General features: G+C 40.5%; 1 protein-coding gene across 1 annotated transcript in view; it reads left to right on the forward strand.

The window, feature by feature from the left end:
* The window catches only part of DCAF6 (DDB1 and CUL4 associated factor 6), a 154,350-nt gene that overhangs the window by 95,931 nt on the left and 45,896 nt on the right, over window positions 1-12,523 (forward strand). The window contains 1 exon segment of the mRNA XM_043510068.1: window positions 2,198-2,257. Within this exon segment, the coding sequence (XP_043366003.1) occupies window positions 2,198-2,257 (60 nt within the window).

The following is a 12,523-nucleotide window of genomic DNA, read 5'->3' on the forward strand; positions in this document are numbered from 1 at the left end:
AACCTTTTGTAGTGATAATCAAGGTGAGCCATTTCCAGCAGTTGACAAGAACGTCTGAAGAACTGTGGGAGGTGGGGGGGGGAATAACATGGGGAAATAGTTTTACTTGGTGTAATGACCCATCCACTCCCAGTCTCTATTCAAGCGTAAATTAATTGTATCCAGTTTGCAAATTAATTCCAATTCAGCAGTCTCTCGTTGGAGTCTGTTTTTGAAGTTTTTTGTTGAAGTATTGCCACATTTAGGTCTGCAATCGAGTGACCAGAGAGATTGAAGCGTTCTCCAACTAGTTTTTGAATGTTATAATTCTTGACGTCTGATTTGTGTCCATTTATTCTTTATGTAGAGATTGTCCAGTTTGACCAATGTACATGGCAGAGGGGCATTGCTGGCACATGATGGCATATATCACATTGATAGATGTGCAGGTAAACGAGCCTCTGATAGTGTGGCTGATGTGATTAGGCCCTATGATGGTATCCCCTGAATAGATATGTGGACAGATTTGGCAACGGGCTGTGTTGCAAGGATTGGTTCCTGGGTTAGTGGTTCTGTTGTGTGGTGTGTGGTTGCTGGTGAGTATTTGCTTCAGGTTGGGGGACTGTCTGTAAGCCAGGACTGGCCTGTCTCCCAAGATCTGTGAGAGTGATGGGTCGTCCTTCAGGATAGGTTGTTCTGTCCTTGATGATGCGTTGGAGAAGTTTTAGTTGGAGGCTGAAGGTGATGGCTAGTGGCGTTCTGTTCTTTTCTTTGTTGGGCCTGTCCTGTAGTAGGTGACTTCTGGGTACTTTTCTGGCTCTTGATTGATTGATAGGTCAATCGTTCACCTGCACATCTACTGATGTGATATATGCCATCATGTGCCAGCAATGCCCCTCTGCCATGTACATTGGTCAACTCTGCAAATCATGGATATCTGAGGATATCCGCATCTGCGGATGTGGATATCTGCAGGCAATTTTTGGAGATCGGATGCGGATACGCATTTTTGTATCCGCGCAGGGCTCTGGGAATAAATAGTTTAGTCATTATTACGTTATTTCAAATGCTGAACTAATTTATGTGCATCACCTGGAATTAGGAATGTTACAGAAATAAGATCTATGTTTTTTTTTAGAGATGACAAGGGAAACAGCTTTCACGGATGATGTTTAATTTTTGCATCAGTAGTCTATGTCCACTATGAAATACATTGAAAGTGATAACTATCAACTGATAATGTCTAACAGAAAAATCTTCTTTTGTGATCCTATTCCATTATAAATTGAAGCTTCACATAAGTAGTCTTGCCATGGTGCTATTTGATAACTGAGAATTTAAATCTTCATGAATTTTTAATCAGACTCCACTCAGGTTATAGCAGCCAAGAGTCTGCAGAGCTGTTGAATTATTCAGTATATGAACTTGAAATGATTTTGTGCTTTTAGAATTTAAAGGCCACATTTAAAAAAAAAAAACCGACACATTTGTTGCTCTATTTGGAAACCCTTCTCAGCTCTTAAATTCTATGGTCATAGGTGCTTTAAAAATTCTTGAGAATTCTTAAACCCATATTTGAAGACACGGGTCTAATGTTGCATATTCTCCTGTTGAAGTGAAAAATATTATCTGAAACTTCTGTGAAGTTTTAGATCACATTTATTCTTATGACTCGGGGCCAGGGGCATACCTTCTCTCTCTAATTTAAGATATAGTTGAGTTTGGTGATGGGAGCATGGAATTTAAGAGTCATGACTCTTCAGGTGTTGTTCCTGGCACAGTAGAAGTTCTAGGTATATATTATAGTTCATCATTTTGATTTAAGCTCAGTTATCTGATCCCAACTAGCATTGCCTTGAAAAAGCTGATAAATATATTGAGATCCTTGCAACAATAAGTCTTTGGGTACAATTATAGTATAGGTTAACATGCCTGAAACTGGAAGGGAAAAGCACAGCTTCTTGGATATCTTGTCAGCATACTTTTAGGGAAAATACTAAATGCTCGCCTAAAGGAATGTGTCATGGTCTGAAGCATGTAGCTTTGCTCCTGTAGCACAGCTGAAAAATGCATTATAAATTACTGGCCACTTAAGAAACAAGCCCAAATGCTTTCTTACATTGCTACTTTATTTATTTTAAACTAACATATGATCATGACATTGCTATGCAGTTTTCTGCTGCTTATATTTTAAGTTGAAATCTCATTTTTGTTTCAGATTCTCCTTCCTCTGTGGTTAACAAACAGTTCGGATCCATGTCACTTGATGAGCAACAGGGTGCGTGTGATAGGAAATATGCTATACACAGCCATAGTTCACTGCAATGCAGACTTCCTTTTTAATTTCAGTTCATGATGATAAACATGCTGTTTATCTTCATAAACTAGAATTCCTTAAGCAGACCTGCATTGGAAATTCCATAATACTCAGTTAAAATTATATCCTCTGCAAAACTAGTGTAAATTTATTTTTAAAAATCTTCCCTTACCACCAATTTGATGTTTTTAACATAAGTCATACTCCACTCTGACACATTGTAAGTGAATTCAGAAAATGTTTTTTAATCAAAAGTAAAATTGCAAATCAGGTTTTAAACTGGTGTTTACAGATGGTACACTCCTCTTGGCCCATTAAGGGGAGTTACCTTTTGGGTGAAACTTGCCTTTAACCAGATAAAGCCAAAGTAGCCTGACTTAAGTAGAGGACGTGCAGATGCTGAGGAAGAAAAATCCATCCAATATGGGGCTGGGGCAGTGGGCTGCACTGCAATACCCACCTGTTACCTCAGCCTGTTGGTTGAAAGCTGCAAATCCTATGTGGCATTTTTGCTGTGTCTTAAGATCATCTTACTTCTGTAATCAGTGGTCCCATCTCTCCTCTGGTAATGTCTACACAGCGAAGAAAAGCCCATGGCTGGCCCATGCGTGCTGACTCGGGATGCAGGGCTATTTCATTACTTGTAGACTTCCGGGCTTGGGCGGGAGCCTGAGTTCTGGGACCCTCCCACCCTGAAGGGTGAGCCGCAGAAGATTTGGATGCTTATCTCAGCCCTTAAATCTTCAAAACATGACTAGAAAGCTCAGAAAGAGACTTGTCTGTTCCAGTCACAGATGAACCCAGAAGGATGAGTTGAAAAAAATGAAGACCATGAACCTTCAAGATGCTTTGGTCCCAGAAGTCAGGCAAGGTTGGAAGTTTCCTTGTATCTTTCCACGCTGGTTTGCTTTCCCTTAGAACTGCCTTGCATCTTAGAATAGGTCATTACATAAATGGAATAGAACTTTCTAATAGTTGCGTTCTTCCATAGTGTTTATGCTGTTGTGCTGATGTGTGGAGATTTTCTCTTACAAAATCAGTTGTTTTTTATGTACAATCGAAATAAGTACATCTGTTTATCTAAAACTTAATGGTAAACCTACTTTATGATTTATTTAAGACAATGACTTTCCTACTGTGATCTTAGGACCACCAGAAGAAAAAGTTGTCATTAGAACTGGTGGATTGGGAATCTGGATGAGGAAATAGTTTGTTAGAGGATTATCTCCTATCTGATGGTCAGCAGAATAAAAAGCGGACTGTATTCTGCATCCATATCATCATTCAGGTCTCTTAAATTAGACAATATCAGGTGGCATCCGCATTTTGATGGGAAATCTCCAAAGAACTGCTAGCTGGTGCAGGAAGTTGTTGGTGCTTCAATATATGGTACTTTTCCCTCTGATTTTGTTAGCTTGCTGTTAGAGCAGACTGTGCTCTTGGCATTACCATCTTTTATGTCCACTTCTGGTCACTAAATATCTCATAGCATTTATCATGATTTCATAATCCCACTATTCTAGCCACATTCCTGTGTGGGGTGGTTAACTTCTGCATACTTGTATTTAATTCTGTTTCAAATGGAACATGATTTTCTTCACTTGGTGTTTCACCTCAGCACTGGCTGCAATTTAATAGTGGGTGGTCACTGTTTAGGGCGGTATTGTTGCTTTAAGCCATTGCCTACATTGCAGGTGTGGAGAGTTGAGGAAGGGCCACTCACACCTGGTAGTCTCACAGACATTATGCTTATTGCAAGATGCTTGGGGAATGCGGAAGACCCTCGGATATATCTTTAGAGTATGTGCACATGCAGCCCTTGTGTCAGTGCCAGACCAGTTGCTGCTGGCCAGGTTCAGCAGGTGGGGATACAAGGGGACATGGCCATAACTTGCCCCATCCCCAGGCAGTTTTGAGCACTTGGCTCCCGCATCCTTGCAAGTCAGTGCAAATATTGTGCCTGACTCCTTCTCAGGGATTGGAAAACTTTGTGCTCCTTCTGTAAAATTCAGTATAGTCTATTAAACACGAAACATCCTACGGGACAAAGAAATTGTATAACTTGGACTATGGAATGGTGCTGGTGTTCTCTAAAAGTCAGTGGCCTAATCCTGAGGATTCTTATTGGTTCTTACTTAGCTCTTACTTGGGCAGACTCCTTGAGCTTTTTGTAGACTGGTATTTTCAACATCTAAAGTCAGCTGTGATTGTGGCTTTGTTGTGTGAGCCTCAGTATAGAACTCATTCCTGTCCCCTGAAATAGATTACATTTTGACCCTCTCACTTAGAAGGAAACATCTTTGTTTTCCCCCCAAAATGTCTTAGAATGACCACTACTGCCTTTATATTTTGACACTATTGATCTACTTTTCCTGGAATTGGGAGGTTATAGTTGGGTATAGTGGGGGCCTGGGAGAGATCATGATGCAGACTGCTGACAGCTAGAATCAGGAAGGGACTTCAAAATTCTCAGGAAGTGCGAGTCTGAATGGTTATCAGACTCCATTAAAATATATTGCTAATTATATTTTTAAAGCTTTATACTTTTTTTTTTGCCTGAGTATATAAACCATTTTACATGTTCAGTATAATTTTTGCTGATTATCTTCAATTACATAAAAACTGAGATGCCTCGTAACAGATGGAGGGTAGGAGTCCTTAGTCTCTAACTTCCAACCAGGCCAAATGTGATCAGGTAATATGCCTCTATACTGTTAGTATTGCACAGAGAAAAGCTGGGACTTTTGTCAACTTGTTTGCACAGATATAGTTTTTGAGAAAATAAATGGATTTATTAGTGTAATTTTCCCTTTTACGTGATTGAAGAAAATATTTCAATTGCAGATCTTTCTAATTACAAAGGGAGATAAAAGTTCACTTTTTTTTTTTTTTTTTTTTGCTTAAAAGGAAATGGAGGGTGGACTTTGTCCTGTAACGTTTCCTTATGGTAAAGCACAATATGAAATGATGATAATAACTTTTTCCACAATTTACATCCAATGTGCTGCTGTAAAAATAGAGGACTGCTGGTCTTGTAGGCATATATCTTCAGAGTGAAATGCAGAGGAATTTGGAGCATTTAGCAGTATTGATTTTCTACTTGCTAACTTGATAACTGCCTGTTACCTTGTTTGTTAGGACTTGTGAATAGGCTAATAGCTCTGGAGATGAAAGTTCTCTGTTTAATCACAGAACATGTACAACTTCCCTATAATGAGAATTTTATAAAGGAAGAAAGCCAAGAAATAGCTATTGAAAGTTTACCACTACAGCAGACCCTCAAAGTAAACACCTGTTCGTAGACACTGAAATGTTCATAACTCTGAAGCGAAACGTTTGGTTGTTCTTTCAAAAGTTTACAACTGAATGTTGGACGTAATACAGCTTTGAAAACTTTTCTATGAAGAAAAATGCTGCTTTCCCTTTTTTTAAGTAGTTTTCATTTAACACAGTGCTGTACTGTATTGACGTACTTCCCCCCCCCCCCCCCCCCCGGGTCTCTGCTTCTGCCTGATTGTGTGCTTCCGGTTCCAAATGAGATGTGTGGTTGATCGTCAGTTCATAACTCTGAGGTTCTAATGTATTTTCGCAGTTATTGTCTTTCCACACTTTTTCCTCTGAACATTTATCAAATTCCATTTTTTCAAACTCTGCTAGCTGTTCTTATTGCTCTCTAGATGATTTATTTAAAGGAGTGCCCATGTGTACTCAGTCTTGAACTACTGCAACAGCAAACGGAGTCAGAGGGACTTGTCTTCAATATCCTGAATGGTTTGTGAGTGTTTAAAGCCAGAAGGAACCACTATGATGATCTAGTCTGACCTTCAAAATACAGGCCATAGAATTTCACCCAGTGGTGTGCAACAATATATTTGGTGGTGGCTTCATGACTCAGTGATACGGCTTATTTTGCACTGAGAAAAACATCCTAAAGCAATATCAAGATATTGCACTATAATTATTTAGTGTCCATCTCAAATGCCATTCAAGAAAGTGTCTCTTCTTTCCATTCCTATCCAGCTGCTCAAGTGAGGAAATCTCCTCCCTTGTCTGGCTGGTGGTGGTGAGGAGGGTGTGGGGAACAGGGTAGGATTCCACAAGCTCCTTTTCTGTCCCCTTCTCATGATGAGGTGTTTCAGACTCTGTTTTGACTTGCTCAGTGCTATCTACTTGTACTGAAAGGATACTGACATTTTGTGATACCAAATGGCGTGTGCTGACAGCTTTCCATGAACTCAAGGATAGCACCTATTTACTTATAAATGTACATATTTTCAATCAAATGTAAATGCACACAACCACAATGTTTTCTGTGCTTATATGTTCTTTGAATAGATGGATTTCACCCGCAAAAAAACCCTGCATTTGATCAGCTTTTTCCTCATCCCACACTGACAGAATAAGGCAGCTGCAGGCTGTATTTTAGAGCAGCCATGAGCTACACTGAGAGTACCCATTGTGCAGAGGTTACCATGGTGAGGCTCATGTATAATTGTCACAATGCATTATACAGAACACTCTTTCCGATGAAGTGAGCTGTAGCTCACGAAAGCTTATGCTCTAATAAATTTGTTAGTCTCTAAGGTGCCACAAGTACTCCTTTTCTTTTTTGCGAATACAGACTAACACGCTGCTACTCTGAAATCTTAATTTTAGCTCTGTTTTCGTACTTTCCACATTTTAAAAAACTTTTTGTATTCAGAACATGTATAAAGTACGTATTTAACATTATTTAAATTTTTCAGACCAAATTACTGTAGTCCTGGTATCCTGAATGGTTTCCATCTGTCAAGAGTGTACACACACAAGAATGTTCAAGGTCAAATTATGCTTGCAGACACATTAGTTTATGGCTTCTGTTAACTTTAAAGGAAGTTTTATATATGTATTCAGTGGCAGAATTATGACCTTATTGTTTCTGTAAGCAGTCTTTACTTGGGGAGTTGTGTAAGTTTGAATATTTCCTTTATAGTAAATTATATGCATGTAGAGTGATTCTATTTTAGAATGGTTCTGCAAGAAATATTGCCATTGTACAGTGAGTTATGTTGTTTTAAAACTTCCTGCTAATCTTGCATTATTATTTTGTCCATTGCAGCTTTGAACTAGAAATTTAAAACAGAAATCCATACTGGAAAAGCACTAGGAGATGTGCTACTTTAACATCTTATTTAAAATTGTGAATGACACCTTAAACATTTTTTCCATGCAGCACATGTAAGGTTTTGTCACTGGCAAAGCTGTTGTAGTCATGATCAAGTTCCTATACTCCATAAACCAAACAAAACCTGACTAACACTGCTGTCCAGATGACTGTGAAGTAAAAAGATTAGACTGCATTTGATACTATTTCCAGCTTTGTCACTGACTCATTGTATGACCTTGAGTAAGTCACTGGGCCTCCCTGTTTCATCATGCCCACTTATAAAACAGGGATATTAGGACTTCTACCTCTGAAAGGTGCTGTGATGCTCAATTAAAGTTTGTATATAAAAGCTCTTTGAGCTCCTCAGATGAAAGACACTAGTGTACAATTATTATCAAACAAAATGCAGCAGAGCGCTGTGCATGTAGATAGTTTGTCCATTAAAACAAGCATCTTATGCTTTAACATTACATTTGTTGTTAAAAGTTAACACTGAAGCTATCAGTTGGCTTTTTATCTCAGAAGATGACTTTTGTCCTGGAAGATGCTTTTAAAATATCATATTTAATCATGTCAGTCAGTTTTTCTTCTATTTGTTTTTCATTGTTCTTGCTGTTTTTATTAGGAAAGATATTTGTGTTTTAAAACTAGTATTTTTCTCCCACACAGACTTGTCTGTTCTTCGAGTGCTGTCCCTATGGACGCTCCACTTCAGGTGCTCATGTGCCCCATGTACCTTTGATTGGAGACTTTAATCAGCAGTGTTCATTTGACCTCTGAATGTGCTGCTAATATCCTTGTGCCCCACACCGAGGCTGTATCAAGCTGTACAAGCAAACTGCCCTCAGTTCTTTCTCAACCGCCTTGGCCCAAAACAGAGCTTCACATGTCAGCATTGTGCGTGTCTCGGCTGCTTGCTGAGTTCATTCTGCTTAGTTTATTTAGTTTGTTAGTATCATGCAGACATGGGTTGAACACTTCTATAGTCTGCTCAATAGAGCATCCACAGTTAATTGGCGTGTCTTTGATCAATTACTGAGAAACCCATCAAAGAGGATCTTGACCTCCCTCCATCAGTTGAAGAAGTCTTGAAAGTCATCAAACAATTGAACTCTGGTCTGGAAAGGCATCTGGAAAGGATGGTATTCCATCAGAACTGTACAAAGGAGCAGGCCCAAAGGCTATTGGGGTGTTTTCATAGCTTCTTGAGTAGCATTTGGGAGGAAGAAGAAATGCCACAAGACTTCAAAGATGCTATTATTGCATCACTGTTCAAAAACATAGGCAGCAAAGCTGACTGCGGAAAGTACAGAGGCATTTCCCTACTCTGTATAGCAGGGAAAATACTAGCTCGCATTTTACTGAACAGACTCATTCCAAACATGTCTGAGGAGGATCTGCCAGAAGCACAGTGTGATTTCAGACCAGCTCATAGTACTATGATTTTTGTCATAAGGCGAGTCCAGGAAAAATGTTTAGAGCAGAACATGAACCAGTATGCAATATTCATTGACGTGACCAAAGCCTTTGATATGGTCAACAGAGAGGGTCTGTGTGCTATTCTACATAAACTGGGCTGCCCAAGAAGATTCATACAAATAATCTGGCTGCTCCATGACCACATGACAGTACAGGTGCTCTCCAATGGTAACTTTTCTGACTTATTTGAAATCTTAAAGGGAGTAAAGCAAGGCTGCATACTTGGTCCAGTGCTGTTCAACTGGTTCTTTGCCTGTCCTCAGCCATGCCACAAGGGACTTGGATCAGGGGATTTATATCTGCTACTGACTCGATGGCTCCCTCTTTGATCTTTGAAGACTCGATGCTAAGACCAAGACCCCGGAGAGACTTCTCATCAAGGCACTTTTTGCAGATGACTGCACCTTGATGGACCATAGACATAGTGACTTTCAGGTCATTGTTGATAGATTCTCTGAAGCATGCCAGCTCTTTGGCCTTACCATCAGTCTCAGCGGTTTTGTTTCAATCAGCACCTCATTTTAGTGCCCCAGCACCAGCCATCTTCATACAAGGCACACAGCTGAAAAATGTAAATCAGTTCATGTATTTGGGTCGCACCATCATGACTGACTGTTCCCTTGATTGGGAAATTGCCTACAGAATTAGTGAAGCCTGCCAGGCCCTTGGCCAACTCTGCACAAAAATCCTTAACGAACACAAATTTTGTGTCTCCACCAAATTTTGAAGATCTACAGTGCAGTGGTCCTAACATCTCTCCTATACGGATCTGAGACATCGACCCTCTATAGATGGCACATTAAACAGCTTGAGCAATTTCACATGTGCTCCCTCTGCTCAATAATGAGCATTTGCTGGCAGGTCAGAGTGACCAATATTAAGGTCCTTGAGAGAGCACAGACAACCAGCACGGAGGAAATGCTACTGAGAGCACAACTTAGGTGGACCTAAGGTGGACATGTCATCAGACTGGAAGACCACCCTCTCCCAAAACCGATCTTGTATGGGAGCTGAGGCAGAGCAAGAGAAAGAAGGGTTGTCCGCATAAGGGCGTCAAAGATAACCTGATGAGCAGTCTCCAGTAGGCTGGCATCTATCTCAAAGGACTCAAGCAAATGGCTCAGAATTGGACTCACTGGGGGTATCTGACAAGATCAGCATGTAACAGGTTTGAGCAGGATAGACAAAATAGTCTTCAGGCTGCATGTGAAATGCATCACAAAGCTGCATCATCAAACATCATAGATTTGGACTTCCCATGCCCTCATTTTGGCTGACTGTGCATCAGGGTTCGAACTTCAGAGTGAAATGCATAGCCATAGATGAAAAATGTGACAATATTATCATAGTTTGTGATGGACTACCAACATTAGCATTAATTACTAGTTATTGAAAGATTGTTTAATTTCCTCCTGGGAAATTTTCCCTGTGAGGGGCATGTCTGGTTCAGTAGGATTTAAGTATTGGCTCATATGGGGAGAGGCTATCCTGGTCAGTGACAGACACTGTAAGTGTGTTCACTGCCTGGGTGAGTTGCATGTCTCACAGAAGTGTAATTTCTGTTAAGCCCTCCAGGGCACAGAAGAACTGCAAAATCAAGCTGCAACTGTTAATGTTGGAGTGCTTCCTTCCCCCCACTTCAGAGCCACGTCAGGAGAACTCCCGCTATACATTAGTCACCACAGTCTCTAGTGGCCCTTCGACCTCAGCAAAAAACACCCTTCTAGATAGGGGAAGGCTTCAGAGACCTCCTCTAAAGATTCTAAGAGGAGGAGCGCTAATACCCTTTTTAAGGTAACCTCCTCAAAAAGATCTCGCTCTCCAGCCAGGTCAGCAGCCTTGAGGCTTGGTACAATAGAGGCAAAGGGCTCCTCCGGTACCGGTGAGGCAGGAAAATCCCACAGTTCTCAGAGTAAACATGGTTCTGGGAAGGTTCCAGTACCGTCTAGCAGAGACAGTCAGAGTGAGCAAACAGTATGCATGGGCTGAACTGACACTGCTAATGAAAATGTCCAATCAAAGGTGCGTGGGGAACACGCGCACCTGAAGTGGAGCACCCAGAGGGACATACAGCTCAAAGAACTACACTTACTGCACCTGGTGAGCAACCTCACTTTCGTTCTATTTGATCCTGCAGAGACAATGCATGAGTAAAATTTGACCCTGTTGTTACGTAGAGAAAAGTCAATGACTTCAATGGGCAGAATTTGATGGTTATTTGACATTGTGGGAAAAAACTCATGGTGTTACAGATGTAGGGTGATGGCTTCAGAGCAGGATCAAGTATAAGAAGCTGGTTTGTGAGCAAGTTTTTTTTGTTTTTGTTTCTTTTGGAAACTCCAATGACAGCAAGGGGAAGACTGTGCATTGATGTTTAACAACTAATAAATTAATAATACATTAATAGCAATGGGTTACTGATAGTCTCATAATTCATATGAGGCTGGAGTAAGTGGGCTTCACATAAGTGGCCTATGTGGAGCGTGGAAGTCAAGAATTCTCCCACTAATATGGGTTCAGAACAAGGAGCACTTGTGTAGTAAGTTTGTATTTGATGTTACTGCCCATAACCTTTATTAGCAGGAATTGGCTACTGCACACCTCTTAAGTGGTGTTTGTAGACAGGAGGTCGGTCCATGATGTAGATGAGCCTACTGGCTATGAACCTTCCTTCAGGGAAGGATGCCATGGAGCAGTGCTGTTACCATAGAGCCCATTGCACAGACTCTCCGTGATCTCTTAATTCTGAGCACAAGATATTGGTACTGCTGAAGTAAAAGTTATTGTCAGTTCACGTTCTCAGAGTTTCAGCATAAAGAACATTTACACTAGGATAACTTTAGGTGATGAGGAGGGGTGGGGAAAAGGAGCACTTTCAAAATGTAGCACTGGATGAAATAATAGTCCACGTTCCCATACAACAAACTCCAAACCTCCTGCTCACAAAGGACCAAATCACAGGGGAAGGAACGCAAGCCAAAATGGGGATAGAACAGGTTTAAGAACATTTAGATAAGTTAGATGTGTTCAAGTCGGCGGAGCCTCATGAAATTCATCCTAGGTTGTTTAAGGAACTAGCTGAAGCAATTTTGGAACTGTTAGCGGTTATCTTTGGGAACTCATGGAACTGGAGAGGGCAAAAACGTGTAGTTATCTTTTAAAAAGGGGAACAAAGAAGACCTGGGGGAACTATTGATCAGTCAGCCTAATTTTAATACCTGGAAAGATACTGGAACAAATTTATTAAAAAATTGTTTTGTAAACGCCTAGAGGATGATAGGGTTATAAGGAATAGCGAGCATGCATTTGTCAAAAACAAACCATGCCAAACCAACCTAATTTCCTTCAACAGAGTTACTGATCTAGGGAATGGGGGGAAGCAGTAAATGTAATATGTTTTTATTTTAATAAGGCTTTTGACACAATCCCACATGACATTCTCATAAGCAAACTAGAGAAATGTGGTCTAGATGGAATTACTATGCAGTGGGTGCATAGTTGGTTGAAAGACGGTACTCAGAGTTATCAATGTTTCACCCTCCAACTGGGAGGATATAGTTAGTTGGGAGCCATAGGTTCAATCATGGGTCCCATACTATTCA

The sequence above is a fragment of the Dermochelys coriacea genome, chromosome 1 (assembly GCF_009764565.3).
Source record: "Dermochelys coriacea isolate rDerCor1 chromosome 1, rDerCor1.pri.v4, whole genome shotgun sequence".
In the NCBI taxonomy this organism is placed as follows: Eukaryota; Metazoa; Chordata; order Testudines; family Dermochelyidae; genus Dermochelys; species Dermochelys coriacea.